The sequence below is a fragment of the Melopsittacus undulatus genome, chromosome 5 (genome assembly GCF_012275295.1).
Source record: "Melopsittacus undulatus isolate bMelUnd1 chromosome 5, bMelUnd1.mat.Z, whole genome shotgun sequence".
NCBI lineage: Eukaryota > Metazoa > Chordata > Aves > Psittaciformes > Psittaculidae > Melopsittacus > Melopsittacus undulatus.
Genome location: NC_047531.1, coordinates 28,801,362 through 28,819,307, shown reverse-complemented (window position 1 = coordinate 28,819,307; position 17,946 = coordinate 28,801,362). Strand labels below are relative to the sequence as shown.

The 17,946-nt window shown below is 37.6% G+C and overlaps 1 protein-coding gene across 4 annotated transcripts in view; it reads right to left on the bottom strand.

Moving 5' to 3' along the window:
* The window catches only part of SRPK2 (SRSF protein kinase 2), a 144,617-nt gene that overhangs the window by 25,468 nt on the left and 101,203 nt on the right, over nt 1–17,946 (bottom strand). For all 4 annotated transcript variants that reach the window (XM_031048306.2, XM_031048303.2, XM_031048304.2 and 1 more), the window contains 7 exons: nt 17,070–17,178; nt 16,443–16,530; nt 16,108–16,195; nt 10,431–10,537; nt 5,734–5,899; nt 3,607–3,632; nt 1,880–2,126 (listed from right to left, as the gene is read on the bottom strand). In XM_031048306.2, the coding sequence (XP_030904166.1) occupies nt 1,880–2,126; nt 3,607–3,632; nt 5,734–5,899; nt 10,431–10,537; nt 16,108–16,195; nt 16,443–16,530; nt 17,070–17,178 (831 nt within the window). The remainder of the gene's footprint in view (nt 1–1,879; nt 2,127–3,606; nt 3,633–5,733; nt 5,900–10,430; nt 10,538–16,107; nt 16,196–16,442; nt 16,531–17,069; nt 17,179–17,946) is intronic.

Genomic DNA, 17,946 nt, shown 5'->3' with positions numbered 1-17,946 from the left:
GGACCACGCGGTGGATAAAGAACTGGCTGGATGGCCACATGCAAAGAGTTGTGGTCAATGGCTCAATGTCCGGCTGGAGACCAGTAACAAGGGGTGTCTCTCAGGGGTCGGTGCTGGGACCAGTCTTGTTCAACATCTTTGTCGCTGACATGGACAGTGGGATTGAGTGTGCCCTCAGCAAGTTTGCCAATGACACCAAGCTGTGTGGTTCTGTTGACACGCTGGAGGGAAGGAATGCCATCCAGAGGGACCTTGACACACTTGTGAGGTGGGCTGATGCCAACCTCATGAAGTTGACAAGTGCAAGGTCCTACACCTGGGTCGGAGCAATCCCAGGCACAGCTACAGGTTGGGCAGAGAAAAGATTCAGAGGAGCCCCACGGAGAAGGACTTGGGGGTGTTGGTCGATGAGAAAATGAACACGAACTAGCTTCAATGTGCACTTGCAGCCCAGAAAGCCAACCGTATCCTGGGCTGCATCAAAAGGAGCGTGACCAGCAGGTTGAAGGAGGTGATCCTGCCCCTCTACTCTGCTCTTGTGAGACCCCACTTGGAGTATTGTGTGCAGTTCTGGTGTCCTCAACATAAAAAGGACATGGAACTGTTGGAACAAGTCCAGAGGAGGCCACGAGGATGATCAAGGGACTGGAGCACCCCCCGTATGAAGACAGGCTGAGAAAGTTGTGACTGTCCAGCCTGGAGAAGAGAAGGCTGTGTGGAAACCTCATGGCAGCCCTCCAGTATCTGAAGGGAGCCTACAGGGATGGTGGTGAGGGACTATTCATTAGGGACTGTAGTGATAGGACAAGAGGTAATGGGCTCAAACTTAGGGAAAGCTTAGACTGGATATAAGAAAGAAATCCTTTACTGTAAGTGTGGTGAGGCACTGGAATGGGTTGCCCAGGGAGGTTGTGAATGCTCCATCCCTGGCAGTGTTGAAGGCCAAGGTTGACAAAGCCTTGGGTGACATGGTTTAGTGTGAGTTGTCCCTGCCCATGGCAGGGGATTGGAACTGGTTGATCTTAACGTCTTTTCCAACCCTAACTATTCTATAATTCTAATCTAAATAAGATCTTCCTCATGCTGAGGTGAAACTTCTTGTGTTTTAGTTTATGGCCACTGCTCCTCATCCTGTTGCTGGGCACCACTGAAAAGAGTCTGACACCATCCTCCTGGGACCAGGGAGAAAAGATGCATGAAGTCTTGAAAGCAAGCTTTGCAAATCTGTAACTCAATCTGTGTCAAACAGGGAGTCATAAAAGAAGCAGGAAAATTCACAGTAAGAGTAGAACAAAACTAAACCAAACCAGAAGACAAGTCTCAGCAGTTACACTTTACAGAATGAGCAAGACTTGATGAGAAAACCTGGGAAGCCAGAATGGAGCTGGACCATAACAACTACACTCCAAATCATTGGGACTAAAAAGAATTTTAATACATCATCTTAACAATTTTATTGAAGAAGCTGCAGTTATTACTACCTGACAGATCATTACAAAAAATACTGTAAAAAGGGGAAAGCAACAATGACTTAACCACACTGAAGTTAAAAAAATACAAATTCACGCTGTTTTTCTTCTATCTCATTAAGAAACTCAGTTATGCCACCTAATGTGGCAAGACAACTGGCTGTTCTACTGAATTGTCTGTGTGCTCTTCTGTGAGATTTGACAGCAAGGTTGCTATTGATGTTTTTCTTCACCTCTACAGTAGGTTTGACTCCTGTTTTTCAGACTTTCTAGTTACGATTTTACCTACAGGAGAAAATGAAGCTTAACAATTTAGGACAGTTCAGAGATTTTGCTCAGTGCACCAGATGCAATGCTGCCCTTACTATGAAACAGTAAATTCAGGGTAAATAAAAGCAGGCAATACTAACCATCGTCATTTCCAGGTTCTTCATCTACTACCTCTTCTATATCAGCTGTTTTTAGTTTCACCTCTGGGTGGTACTCATCTTCTTGTTCATTTGATGGTACAGACGAGGTTACATTTTCTTCTATTTTTTTCCTTTCAGCTTCTCGCTCTAGTTCTTCTATTTCCTGCAGGCGTTTCTCCAACAACTCAGCTTGCCTCTTCTGTTTTTTCTTCATTTTTTTCTTTTTGTTTTTGGATATTTTTCCAATCTGAAATATTAAACAAATAAAAAACTAAAACGATTATTCTCAATAATCAATAATCAATAAACGATTATTCTCAAAGCAAATTCATTTATAGTATGATTACTTTTAATGATTTTTGTTACATTAGCATAAGCAATTAATACAGTACATATCTTTAACATTAACAATGGCAATTATTAATAAGTAAATATATTGTTTTTCCTATTTTACTTCAAATAAAAAATGATGTAGGGTTATATGAGACAAAAAAGCTACTGAAATGTTACATAGTTATACATTGGTTTATGTGGCTGTTTATTAGATACAAGAGCAAAATATATCTAAAATACCATAGTGAATTTCCTATGATCCTATAATCTCAACTAGGCACACTAATATTCAACTTCAATCTAGATTAACTGTTGATGCTGCATGTGGAAGATAGTCAGGTATCATACCTAATTATTTACATATAAATTTCATACGTGATTTCTCTCTGTACAATGAAGGAAATGACCAGCAAAAGTATGCTCAGAAAAATGACACAAGAAACTAGAGATTGAAAATGGTAAAGGATTTTAAATAATTCTTGTGTTGTTCAGCTATTTCCCATTGAGAGTAAAGCATTTTTATTATTCACTTCTGGCCCAAAACATGTGAATCACAAACAACAGATGGCCATTATGAAAAGTTTCACATTTTCTATAACATACGGATTGAAAAACTCAGGTACAATAACAAGCAAAAGAAAAGCTAACACATCTGAGCTAGGACTGAAACACTTTGTCATATTGTAACTGAATTTCTGACTTCTATTTTTACTAACTCATAGATGAGATCTATCCAGTTCTCATTTATTGTTTAGGTATCACCGCAAGAAATCCTAATATAATAAAAAAGTACAAGGAACAAAGGAAAATACTGTTTTCTCAAAGGTTTATCTGTAAATCCTGTTATCTTCAAAAGAAGCTACAGGACAGTTAGAACAAGACAGTTAGTTTGACAATCCTATTTATTTTTCACCCATGTTGTATGCCCATATACATCCTATACACACAGAAAACAGGTCTAACCTTAGATACTTTAGTGGCTATTTGCTGTATGTACATGGCAAAAAGATCTTTCAAGTCTCATAAAACCCCTTCTCCTTTAAGGTCTTTTTTATTAAGGCTTTGAAGTCCTTAAGCCATCTGCAATGCATGGTATTTAGTGCGTGCACCCATTTTTATCAAGATCTGAACAGAATGGATTATTCCTCGAGAGATGAAATGGCAATGCTTAACTGTCTCTGACATAGCTTTAGAATTGTAAGTCTATCAGAGTTGCCATCAGAGATATACTGTACATAAAGCTGGTAAGGCCAAAGACATTAAAAGAAAAGTATTCTTTGAAAGACAAAAGCTTTAGTCTAAGGAAGCCTGCAAAAAGGGCAGAGACTACCAACAGCCTAATAGCAACTAAACACAGAAAATAAAGTTAATTTGAATTATGTAACAATACTTACGGGCTTTTGTTGTGGAGCTGTACTCACTAAAAAGAAAAAAAGAATTGTTTTTAAAAACCCAACTCTAAAAAGGCAGAAAGTCATAGAAATTGTGTAAAAATAGCCTTTAATAAACATAGGGCAGTGATTTATTTTTTTAAGCCATATTTTTTCTTTTTACAAGTACCTGTGGCCTGAAATCATTTGATGTCTCTGTTGGAGCATCTGGAATTGGAAGGAGGTAGCATCAATTTCACTGTTATGGTTAGTGGAGAGTAGATTAAAGTTAGAAAGGAAAGCGTGAATCAGTAAGAAGTGGACAGAAAACATTAAATGACTGCAGAGTTCTCACATATTAACTGTATGCAGTCAGCTGACTGAGCAGGTATAGACAGATTTTAGACAATTCAGGAAACAGCAACAAAGACAACTACTGTATAGCACTCAGCAGAAAAGTCAAACATTCGTGTTTCCTTCACTCTGAAATAAGGCAGTTTGATTGCCAGGACTGGAGGCATGAAGAAGTGCCTCTGGCAGAAAACACACAACCACAGAACATAGACTTCTTCCTAAGCACCTCTCAAGGATTCAATCACTGACTAGGTCTGATGAGATTACAGTACTAACTGTAGAAATGCAAAGAACAGCAATACAAGTCACACAGCATCCTCTACCCCCTAACCCCCACCCCCCACCCACACCCCCCCCCCAAATAATCAAGCCAATAGAAATAACCAAATGTGGGAGACAGAGGCAAAGTGGAAGTGAGAAAGAGGAACTGAACGGGGGAGGAGAACAGCTCATGAACTTCTTCAGACACGAAAGCATATGGCAATTAACAAATGCAAAATAAAAAGTGGAGACAGTTGAGACTTCAGAGCTCTCCTATGGCTTCAGCTTCTGCTACTAAGCTCAGGGGAAAAAACTGCTTGTATGCCTCCTGAGAGGGCAAGGCATTCAAAAACATTCTTAAACTTGAGTACCAGCACTGATCTAAAAAGGGAAATTATGCAGAACCTATTCTTGAAATGCTGTAAAGAAAACACATGTTCAGCTCCTGTGTGGAAGGCCACAGATCCAATTACAATTTGCTAAGAACAAAGTGTGATAAGAACTCCATCAATACATTCCTTAAAATAATACTTATTTTAATGTCAAGAAGCACCATATAGGCTGCACGAACAACATCAAGTTACTTCCCACACAAATAACATACAGTCTTTAACTATGTGATTACACATTATGTAAGATTCAATACAATATATTCACGATTTATAAGATTTTGCATCTTAACACACAGAATACTGTGAAATAATTATGGATGTTGACCACAGTATTTGTTATAGCGGGTATTTTTATTGTACCTCTAAGATCTTAATCTGTGACATATTTTCTGACAGTATTACAACAGTATTCAAATGCTATTATTTCTCTATTGCCTGCAAACTGGTGGGCTTGACTGGTAAATAAAAAGCAGCCATGGTACTGAAGATCACTAGAACAGCCACCCTTCCTCCTTGTTTCTCTTCACTGATTGCTGAGAACTTCTTGACCTTGTTTTCTCCTAGCTAAACATAATATACAATTCTTTTCTATACTCCTGGCAAGTCCAACATAAGACATTTCACATATAGTGCTACGGAGCAAGGCTTATCAGGAATTCAGTTAGGTACAATAAATTCTATTTTCAAGGGTGAAAAACTATGGACTCTTAATTAAGAGTTTTCACTGCAGTCTAATAAGTTATAACTGATGAAAAGGCAGATTATTTCACAAGGATGCTGATGAACTCACAATAGAACCAGACACATAATTTAGATAAGATTATTGTCAGTATTAGAAATCTAAGGCTCCAGTGTGGCTAAATCCCAGCCATTAATGCTTGTGAGGTGGGAGGCGAGTAAGTTTATATCAATAAATCTTTTTCTGCATCTGGAGACCCTGTAAACCTGAATGTGCAAAACTGAGAAGAAAGCATTTCCCTCAGTCAAATGCTTTGGACAGCTTCCAGAGCATAAATAAAAATTAACTAGACATGCATTTTTCATGTGCAATTATTTAAAATGTTAATTTTGATTAAACATAATATCATTAGCATTAATATATTGATGGAACTTTACTACACTGCATTTCAATACAGTATCATACCTGCTGAGCCAGAGGGGGGAGGCGCACCAGCTTTCTGCCACTCGGTAGCCTCAGCAGCCATTCTACGAACATAGGCATCATCCACGCACATCAAAATGTTTTCTGGCTTTATATCCGTATGAATGATCTTGCACTTGCTGTGTAGATAATCTAGACCTTGAAGAACCTAATTACAAAAGGATGTTTTAAAATTTTATTTGAATTACCCAAGCCAAGCTAAATGCATTTGTTATTAGTACAGAGATGTCTAACCAATTGCCTGCAGTCCATTTGTGGCCCAGATAATTTATTTAGCTCATAAAAGCAGTTATTGAGATTTTAATGAGTAAGATACTCACTGGCTAAACTGTCTTGATAACAGCAACCTGCTATCAGACTTCCAAGTGCTCCTTAGCTGATCTGCACATGTATAAAAAATACTTGCGGCATCTTTCTTTGAAAAGGGAATCTGGCTGATCCTCAGTGGTTTAAAACATAGTTATTTGGAAAAGAAAACCCTGCAAGTACTACATGACTGTAGTAAACTGAAGTTTAGTTTGTGAATAACCATCTTATAATTGATTATAAAAATAAAAGCAAAGAGAGAACTGTGTTGTTGGGATGAAATCCTATCTATAGTTTTCCTCAGAATGCCAACAGTAATTCAGCTTTTAATGTGATCAATACATCACAACTTGTCTACCTGTATTTGTCACGTGTATTTTTTCACTAGTCTTTCATACTCTCTGCAGGCTAAAACCTGCTGGCTCATATCAAACCTGCATATCCAAAGTCTTCAAAATGCATTCCGGGACAAGAAGTAAAACATTATTTTTACACAATGAAAAAAAATATTCTTCAATTCTAACTGGAACAGAAATACAGTAGTTTGTGTGATTTTACACATTTTTTAGGTAAAACCTAGGTATGATAAACTGTGGAAGTCAACTGCTACAATTATTCAGTACAGAATAATGTAACAGCATAAACCAGGCTACTATGATACTCTACATAACTATTGTAGAAAAACATCAGCAACAAATAAAAAAACCAGAAACCTAGCTGAACCCATTTAAGACTTTCAATGTTCTACAGCAAGAAACAGACCTCCAGACTCATGAGCTCCAGCTACAAGAACATCCTGCCATTCTCTGTATTTTGCAAATAAACTAACAAGCTTTTTGCTCTCAGCATGCTTTAAGACAGAGCTAACTAGGGTCAACTTTAAAAGCAAACCTGGTGATTCAAAATACCAGTAACAGAATACAAAAATATCAGTCTACCTCTCAGTTCTGAGCTAGTTCCAGAACTGTCACATCCATCCAGCATGCAAGGTAGCTCAAGAGAAGAGCAGCTGCAACATGCATATGATATTCACACTCAGGCTAACATATCCTAGAAACAACTCAAGTGCATGGCTCTGCTTTCTCCAGTTCTGGAGCTAGAGTAGAACAGCCACTGTTTTGAAAAGCTTTCTTTGTACGCCTAGATGAAAACTCTATGTTCACTTGAGCAGGACTTAGTGTCAGCGCCAATGGTACACTGAAAACCCGCTCCGTTCTTGATAATCTCCATTTTTTTCTTGTAGATCCAAAATTTGCTTAACCACTTGCCAAAGCAACTGAAGGAACATACAGTATGTCTCAAAATAAGAAATGTTAAAGAAAGATTGGTTTATTATGGGAAGTTAGTTAGCAGTTAAGTGACTTCAAAATTTACATCAACAGCAATAGCAACATAAAGATGGATTATAATAGTCTCTTCCCTCCCCCACTACACTACAGACCATTTTACAAATTACCACTGAATGTCTATAATTCTGAGGCCAAGAAAAGTAAAAAATTCCAGATTACACAGAAAGCCATAAACATCCATAAGATAAATAAATATCTGTTCCACTGTGAAAGTGGCATTTGTATGAAAACAGACTTGATATCTCCCACTTCAAAAAGACAGCCTTCACCCCTTTTAGTAACAGGGTCACAGGGACAGCTTTGTCTTTAATGTGGCTGAAGAATCCTCTTTTGGGAGACAAAAAAAAACTTTTTTAGAAAACCAAAACTGTAAATTAGAAGGTTGTATTTTTTCCCTTGTAAGGCCACAAGGTCAGTTTCACATAAAGAAACTCATAATTGGGAGTTTCTAATTAATATTCACTTGTTTCTTCTCCATTCAAGGAGCCACATCATATTGACCCATTAAGTAGATTTACTATATTGCAAATCCAAGCAAAAGTGAAAACTTTCATTGACAAATACATGATGCTCATTTCAGCATCAGTTTCAGAACATGATCCTCTCAAAAGAGACTGATGCTATACATTTTACAACCCAAAGTAAGGAATTAAATAAATGGACCCTTCCAATCATCTCCAGTGCAAACAAGGGAACTGCAGCAACTAACCCCATTTTCAATTCTGCAAGGTCTTCTCTTGCACAACAGTTCATGTAACTCTGCCCCAGAGGAAAAAAAGTCTAGTTGAAACTGAAATGAGATTTGTCATGAAGAAACTCAACTCTCAGCTGCATTTTAAAACAAACCTAATTCTGCCCCAAAGCTCAAAAGTACTCAAAAATTGAAAAAAAAAAAAAGAAAAAAAAATCTTCCAAATCATAGCATAAAAAAAAACTTCAACTGTAGCATGGAATTATAGTACATTCTGAAACAAAATGGCTTGCTGCACAGTAATACCAGTGCATTAATTGTTTCATATTCAAGTTTCACAAGTAAGTTTTTAGAACATGCGTACCACAGGTTTTGTCTCAGTAGAAGAAAGAATAAGAACCTGTATTCTCTTTAATGAGATGAACAACCTGGAAGTCTTAACAGTTCATGCCATTCTCATTAGTCTGAAGCAGTGACTCACGAACTCCAACCTCACAAAAATAAAACCTTCTAAATCTTTTAGAACTAACACATTCCTCCTTTTTCACGTATCAAGTGTCTGAATTACCTGCGATTTTTACCACTGCTTACATTCACGCTTAGAATGGAAGACTACGTGATTTACGTCATACCAATTTCAAAGCTGTACCTAACCTCAGACTCAGACCAGCCTGCTCTAGAGCTTTTACCCAATTAATTTCTAAGATGTAGACTACATAACACTGTAGACAACCTGTTCCAGTGTCTTACCACCCTAAAAGAACTTTCTCGCTACAAAGAATTTATTCCTAATACGTAACCAGAACTTCACTTGCAGTAACTCACATACACTGCTTTTTGTCCTACCTCCATGTACCAACAAGAGAAGTTTGGCTCCATTTTCTCTATCTGTCCTGAAGAGATCACAAGTTTTCCTCTTTATTAGCCTTTTATTCTTAAAACTGAACAGATCAGTCCATATTGTATGTACTTGTATATACCACTTGAGTCAAGTTCCACAGTCATGACAACCACAGAAATCAAAGAGAGACTCTCCCTTATCAGGGGTCCTTCAGGCTCCTGTCCTTACTGACCCACTTCTCACTGAGTTGTGGTCACCATCCCTGAAGATTGCACCTCTAAGTCTTCCTCTGCTATGTTGCAAGAGCCTGTTGGCAAAGATGCCATGAAGCTGGGTTCAGAAGCTTTCCTTCCAAAAATGGGTTGTGGTTTGGCTTACAGGCAGCATAACTGAGGTAAGAATAAATTGCAGCTAAACATGGTCTATCAGGAAATTACATGTAATTCTCACATTTTGGCTAAGCAAAGGTGCAACCAGCACAAAAACATTCCAAAGAAAGACCAAAACCAGTGGGTATTTACATGCACTCATGATACAAATATACACATTCCCCTTCCTTCATAGGCAGCTCAGTTCAGCTGGAGCACTACAACTCCTGATTTCTAGTATCTGAGCCACCTAATTGTACAGGTATTAACAGACCTGAAATTTCAACTGTAGCATAACAACTTCATCAAATGTGTTATTTAGCTAATTCTGATGAAAGAGATAACAGGCTGATATTCACCCGTTGTCATACAATAATAATTACAAAGAAAGTTTAACAGATCGCTTACTAATTTATAGGTAAAGTTGATGAAAGGCAACACTAGTTACTGAAGTGCCAGAATACTTCATTCATCATTTGTATGTATTAAATGCTGATGCATTAATACAAAATCAGAAATATACATATGACTTTGCCTTGCTGAGACACTATTTCTACTTAAGATCACCACTCAGGAACTTGATTTTCACAGTATAGTGAAAAAATGCATTTTGAAAGAACATGTCCCAGTGAAATGTTCTCAACTGTTTCATCTTGTTAATAACCCTCTGACACCACAAAAACTTAAATACAGAGAGATAACAATTTTTCAAATACAATTTTTGTTGGTTTATACTATTATCTCCCCCTGTTCTGAAATTTTATATTCCAGAAGATATTATTAAGAAGCATGATGTGTCTACCAAAACTGCAATTGAACATGAATATCCTTACATCTATGAAAAAGACTTATTGCTTCAACTTTTTATTTTCTAAAGTAGCTCAGGAAACTCTTCTCAGTGGGAAACCTTGATTTAAAAAACAAACAAACAAACAAAACAGAAAATCCTACAACATGCAGAAATGAAGGCTGTCCAAAAAAATGCTCTTGCAAACCTCTCCAGGATTACCAATAAAATTATCTTAGATATTAATCAGTAAGAGTTCAATTGAAATATCACCATTCCAACCTTGAAACTGTTAACAGTGGTAGAAAAACCTCATTAAAATATTAGCAAATCTTACCTGTCGAATTATACTTTTTACGCAACGGATGGGAAGGCCTTGATAATTTGATTTGATTATCCATTTCAGGAGATGATGTCCAAGTACTTCAAAGACCATACAGACATCTGGGATTTAATTAAGGTCAAATTCCAAATAAACTTGTTGAGGAGATCAACACAAATGTCTGTCTGCGTACTGCCTAAAGCAATCACCATCCTGTTAGAGGGAAAACACTTCCGCCTAAAACCAGCAGAACACAGAATATGTTTTAGCATAATATTTTAATTGTACCTGTCATATGTAAGAACAGTGCCCAAATGCAAAACAAATGAAACATTTTAATTACACAAATCTTGTCAAGTACTTCCACAACAGCAATATTAGGGTGAACAATGAAATAGGTAATTCCAGAAAATAAGTATTTTTTGTTTTCTTTGAAACAGTTAGAAGTACTGATTTGGCCTATAATGTCTAGCTTCTAATAAGCTTTGAATGATAAGAATAGACTTTTAACACCAAGCCTGCAGCAACAGTGTTTTAGAAAATGAACCATACTAGAAATCTAGGCTCAGTTAAGAATCACCTGACAATAAAGACTCAAGTAGTAAGAGAATGGATCTCTTACCACCTACAGTGTTAACTGCAGAGAACAATGTCAATCACCAAAAAACTCAGGAACAAAGAAAATGCAGAACTTGGAAGCAACACACAAAAAACACAATGCCAAAAAGTTTAATTTAACCCAGCATCTACTACTGGTCCCTAACAGAGCCAACAGGAGATAGTCAGGGAAAAGCATTAGGGAAAAAAAAATGCAGGAGCATCCACTGATCTGTGGTTCAAGGCCTTCCTATGATAGAGATTCTTCACTTAATATACCTGGGTAGGTTACCTTACCATTTTAAGAAAGTATTCAGATATTCAAGTTAATTTTAGGTTTTATCAGCCATAACATTCCCCCAAGACATTAATGATTTGCCCAAGTTAATCTTCAGACATAAGCCGCAAACGACCTTGACATCCCTGGAAATCACAAAGAATGTAAAAATCTTAACTACATGAACCTGTAACCTTGCAGAGTGTCCTGGTTTGAGCCGTAGCAGTCATTTTTTCTCCTTCTTGTAGCTGGTGCAGTGCTGTGTTTTGACTTCTGGGCTGGGAACAGTTGCTTGATAGTGAGCATGTTTTGAGGTACTGCTCGAGTGTTTTTTGTTCAAGGCCTTTTCTGAGCTCATGCTCTGCCAGGGAGGAGGGGAGGCCGGTAGGAAGGAGAGACAGGACACCTTACCCAGGCTAGCCAATGAGGTATTCCATACCATAGCACGTCATGCCCAGGATGTAACCGAGAGAGAGCAGGAAGGGCTGGAGCTCTGGGGGAGGGAGAAGGTATCAGTCGGTGCTCAGCTGGGCAGGGTGGAGTGAGTTATGGGTCAGTGGCTGGTGAGGTGTTGTATTCTCTTCGCTTGTTATTGGCTTTATCATTATTATTTGTAGTAGTAATGGCAGTAGTAATTTGTGTTATACCTTAGCTATTAAACTGTGCTTATCTCAATCCGTGGGGGCTACATTCTTTGGATTCTCCTTCCTAACTCTCCAGCAGTTGGGGGAGCAAGGGGGGAGTGAGTGAGCGAACTGTGCGGATTTGGTTTTAAACCACGACACAGAGAATAATGTAAAACAAATGCTGCAAACTGTCCAATGCACATTCCTGTCATTCCTTGCACTTAGGGAAGTGCTAAGCCTTGCCAGTAACCAGAAGAGAAAGGGGTGCAGGGAAGCAAATAGCTGAAAGGCAGAAAGAGGACACCAAGCAGGAAGATGCAAGGAGAAAAGGCAGAGGCAAGCAAAGAGAGGAGGGCCACAAGAAAGAGAAGTGATGGGGCCTACAGGGATGCTGGGGAGGGACTATTCATTAGAGACTGTAGTGATAGGACAAGGGGTAACGGGTTCAAACTTAAACAGCAGAGGCTTAGACTGGATATAAGGAAGAAATTCTTTCCTGTTAGGGTGGTGAGGTACTGGAATGGGTTGCCCAGGGAGGTTGTGAATGCTCCATCCCTGGCAGTGTTCAAGGCCAGGCTGGATGAAGCCTTGAGTGATATGGTTTAGTGTGAGGTGTCCCTGCCCATGGCAGGGAGGTTGGAACTGGATTATCTTGAGGTCCTTTCCAACCCTAACTATTCTATGATTCTATGATTTTACCTGAAAAAAAGATGGTAATGTTTTGTTGGGAGGACTAAGACAAACTCAAGGCAGTGCTCAGCACTGGACAGAAGACACACAAGAGGCCCAGTGTTTGCAGTAGGTATTAAAAAATGTTGCCTGCTTTACAATCCTGACCTGAAAAACATTAATTGTCAGCCAGACTGCCCACTACAAAGTGGGAAAAGCTGTGCATTAACTGTTGGGAAACCAGCCTCACATGCCCCAGGATCTTCCTACAGCACCAGCATCCTGACAGATGAGTACATCTAAAAAGTCCTCCACCAAAAATAAACCTGAAGCCCACCCAGCAGACATGCCTCTTCTGAAACACTGTGAAGCAGTTTGGGAAATGTCTGAAAGGGGGAAATTGAGCAGAGCAGCAAAAGTGAGAGTAAACATAACATGAATCAGCTGACAGGCTTAAGTACTTAACTGTTCTTTCTTGACTAAAACCTTACCAGTAAGTATCTATCTATCTAAAACACGTATTACAGAAGCGCTTGGAGTTTAGATGAGGGTTAGACACTAGTTAAATGAAATAAGGTTCTGGTACCAACATAGAACACTTCCGGGATGTATCTCAGCTGCTTCTGTACTGGCAGCATTTATGCTTTATGTCGTGTAATTAATGCTGTATATTCTTTGGAGGTAATTTTATTATAATTATTATAATGTCTGATTGTGTCAGGAATATTTCCTTCCTTATCTTTTTACTTGTCTCTCCAAATACTTGTTTCATTATGTGATTTTCTGAATATTTTATTTTAAAAACACTACACTCAAATAAACATTTATTAAGGCTCTAATAAATATCCAGTGCAGACAAACATAATAACCTACACTTACTGAAAACACCAAAGTGCCCAAGTTTGGGAATTCTGTTATTTCCTGGGAAAAAAAAATCATAATTGCAACCTTTTTAAAATTCTCAAGTAGTTAAAAAAAATTATCAGCCTAGTGCAGCACAAGACACATTGCTAAAAACCCTTTGTATATAAACACTTCTTACAAGATGACACAGTGCAGGCCAGTGACTGTTCCTAGCTCTGTGCTACACAGCTTTTGACAAGTTTCCCTGTCTCAAAGCTCCACAACATTCTGTGGTATTATCCATCCAAAGGATTCACCCACCTCTCTTCTGTCTTGCTTTAAATTTTAAATGTATTCCATAACCAATGGAAGCATATGTTGTTTCAACTTACAGTCAAGGAACAGATATTTAGTGACTTGCTCAGAGGAAGCTGGAAACAGCAGAGCATGGAAAAACTCTAAAATTCCTGTATTTCTCTCAACCTGTTTAATTCAGTAACACTAACGTAGCACTAACAGGGTATTTTTAAAATGGAAACAAATTGCAGCAAAACATTAACCTGCTCCCTCCCAAAAGAACCTGCACCAAAGATTATTTTCCTAGGAGATAAAAAGGAGTTGGTCAAATCATCAGTGCAACAAACCACAGCTCAAATTGGCAATGCAACTCAGGATGCACAAGCTGTTCACAACAAAAGTCCAAGCATAAGATACTTGATCCCATATTTTCACTGCTGGTTAGGACTTTGACAGACTTCCAGCTGTAATTTCAATTTGAGTGCAGTGTCAACCCATCCTGTCTGCTGTACCTTTCTGAAAAATGTACTTTTCAATAAGGCAGGAACATCTGCCTTCTACATAACTTGTGTACTGTCAGTGTTTTCAACATGAAAGTAAAACTGCAATAAAACAAATCAACATCAGCTGTCCAGATGGTAACACAAAGCTATCTGAACCCTTGTTTTTCACTAGTACATTGTCTTTTTTGGCTCTTTCAACTTAAGTGCCATATTTCAAAACATGAAGTTTGGAAATGCTTTCAAAATATTATCACCAACAAAATTTACTCTTCATACTTAGAAATGGCTCTCACCTTTAATACAGACACATACATAATTGTGAATTTTAGTAATAGTTTAAGAATGTTATTGGGAAACTGCTCTGTTAAACAGATTTAAGAGTTATTTCTATGTATAGCTATGAATGCACTTTCTTATTCCGTATTTCATATTCGAAAACAGCAAGTAAAAATTTCTGATTTCTAAAAATAACTTTGATTATCCCTCAATTGTACAGTTGTCAGCTAAAAACCTCAAGTGCTTGGTTAAATTCTTTGTAGACAGTTATACAAAATAGATATATCTATAAAATACTTAATAAGCATCTCAGCTCAGCTCAAACATTAAAACTTGATTTTCTGTAGCACAACAGCTACAAGAAACCCTCACTAGGGTTCTTTGCCTCACTGTGTTAAACAATTTCCTTGATCACAAACCATTTATATTCAAATTGACATGACTACTGGCAACAGTAAGGTTTATTTTAATATGATGATAAAATCTAGGCAATAAGCAGACTACACTAACTTCACCTACATTTAAGCACATTTCTATCATGGTAGCTGACCACTGAAGCAACCAGGAAATAAAACAAAATGGGACAAAGGGAAAGCAGTTAAGATGCCATTCTGTAACTGAGGATACTTGTCCCCACACTCTCGTAATTTATGTCAAGAGACAGATGGATCAGATGAAAACTGCTCCTATGATTCTCCCTGAAAGGACGCTTTCTAGTGGGCATTCATATTTACTGACAGTAACTTCTTAGAGGATGAGAGTAGATGAAGAGCACCTTAACCTGATCTGTTGAAGACTGAAGGCCCATCACCAAAATCAACTCAGTGTTAAGCTCTTTAGAGCAGGAACCGATTCATTGTGTGGTACTATGAAACCATGAACAATGAGGTCTGTTATTAGGGCTCCAAGATACAAGTATACACATAAATACCAGCTGCAACAATAAATGAAAGCACAGTAATATAATAAGCTGCTAAAATATCTGATATAATTAGCAATGAAAACTCACTTTAGCTGAACTCTGAAACCAAATGCATTCATAAGACACAAAATTTTCCCCGAGAACAATATTCCGTCACATTTTACTGTGCCTCTCCTTTCCTAACACTCCCTCCCCTTCTTTTTAAGAAAGCATTTGAAGATAAAGCTTTAAAATCTTTGCCAAAAAAAGAGGTTAAGACCTGGACAAAAGAAGCTCACACAAACAAGAGAAGAATCTCCATGCCCTCACACTTCCCACAAGGAAACACAAACCAGCTTCTTCATGACACTGACACTTTTGTTTCTCTTTACCAGCCTAAAGCAGAACTATTTCCTATAAGCCCCAGTTATTACAAAACTTTTCAGTAAAACTCCAATTTTTACATGAACTATCTCTAGTTCTAGCAGAACACGACAGGATTAATGAGAATTTTCTGTTCTGCAATGTGTTTAGAAAAGCTAAGCTACTTTCACTCCAGTGACTGCATTACACACTGGACTACCCTTTGCATCTAGGTTAATGCATATTTAAAGTAATACTAACTAGAAAAAAAGCCAAACTAAATGCTTACTTATGTCAGCAGATCAGTTTTAATGAAGATGCCATGTTTTCAAAAGGATACGAATTCCATTCATTCCAGAAATTTTGAAGTCATCTATCAGCTGCACAACCATATCCTTGTTGGGATCATTAGGGTCACTTTCACGAACCTAAACCAAGAATGGAAACACTGACATTTTAGGGTAAAAATCACTTTTAAATACTAGTTAGTTAGCTTTCCACATGAAGTTAAACACTATTTTGGAGCTTCAGAAATTACAGCAACACATAAAATAAAGCAAATATGGAGGAAAGAATATGTAAAAAGAGTTTAAAAACAGTATTCTGCTCAATTTTTAAATTTTTTTTTTCTGTTATTACTGATATTGAGCACTGCATTGCATGGGTGATACTTACACATTTGAGCAACTTTATTTCATCCAAGGCTGTCTCTGTATAATGTTGGGCACTTTTGACAACTTTCATTGCAACAAATCTTTTCCCCCTTGAAAAGAACAAAAATATTTTCAACACATGCTTTGAACTAAAATAGACATACTTCTAAAGCTTAGGAAATTTTGAATAAAGTATTTCTTAACCTAACATATTCTGACAAAAAACACTGACATTACAATTAAAACCAGCTTCTATCAATACTCTCTTAACAGTCTGATATATTGAATATTCTGTCCCCTTGATGCTAATGCCTTTAAAAGAGGAATTTGGTTACGTATTTTTTCATTCAGTCAAGGTTTATTTTTTCATTTAAAACAATTAAAAAGAGTAGCTCACTCCTGCATTTTCAAGACAACATGCAAATTCAATAAGCAAAGCTAATTTGCCAAAGAAAACAGATACATACTTATTTATGAGAACTTTTGTAAGCTAAACCCTTCAACAAGTGCAAAATAAGACTGCAGACATCTTTCTCCATAAAAAGATAGCAAACATTCACACAACTTTATCATGTATGTAAAACAAAAGATACTGCAAACAAAATAATGCATTAAGGAAAAAGTAAATGGAAATAAATAGTTTTCTTACTGCATATCCCAGCATAGCCAGACTGTAGAGAAGTGTCCCCATCCTAACTTTCTAATAACATGGTACCGGCCATTGAAGAGATCACCAATTTTCACTGGATGATAGCCTCCTTTTATGAAAAAAATGAGACGAAAAAGAATATTCAGAAAACAAACCATAGTTCCCAGGTTTTCAGGTAATTCTTGTAGTATAAATCTTTCTCTTCCAATTATCCTGTACTATAAACAGGGTATCTAAAGAGTACTTTACTCCAGTGTTAAAAATTCTGCCTTACCTGGCCTGCAGGGAAAAAAACTCATGTCCTGTAACTAGAGTAGAGTTTATTCACCCTTCTCTCTTATGGCTTTTATTTATGGTAATAATACCATCTGTTCTCTATTTCCCCAGGCTTATCTTCCACTTCACAGAGAGTACAGGAAAGATCTACATTATTTCCTTTATCATATTTGAGGCTTCTCCAGTCAACACACTTTGGATGATTGTAGAATCTCAACAGAGATTGTTTTAATTCCCGTTTGCTTTCTACTAATAAAGGCAGCAATAAAATACTTCCTGAGAAAATGTTAAGAACAATGCAGACTTTATTGATGCTCTTCTGCTTGGCTCCCGACCCATAGCAGCAATGCAGCTTTCTCATATCTGAGGTTTTTACAGTGAGGAAGAAGAGAGAGAGCAGGCAGCTATGAGCTTTGTCTGAACTGCTTTTTAATTACTGAAGTCTGCAGTCCTAACTTACACCACTACACAGGTCCTCAAAGCCCCATTTGGCAGAAAGGCTAATGGGACAGAGTGGGCTGGAGCTCAGGTTTCAAGGCAGTGTGAGAAGGTGTAATGATGCTTTCGGTTTCCTTTGTATTTTAAGAGGCATTCTTTCTCC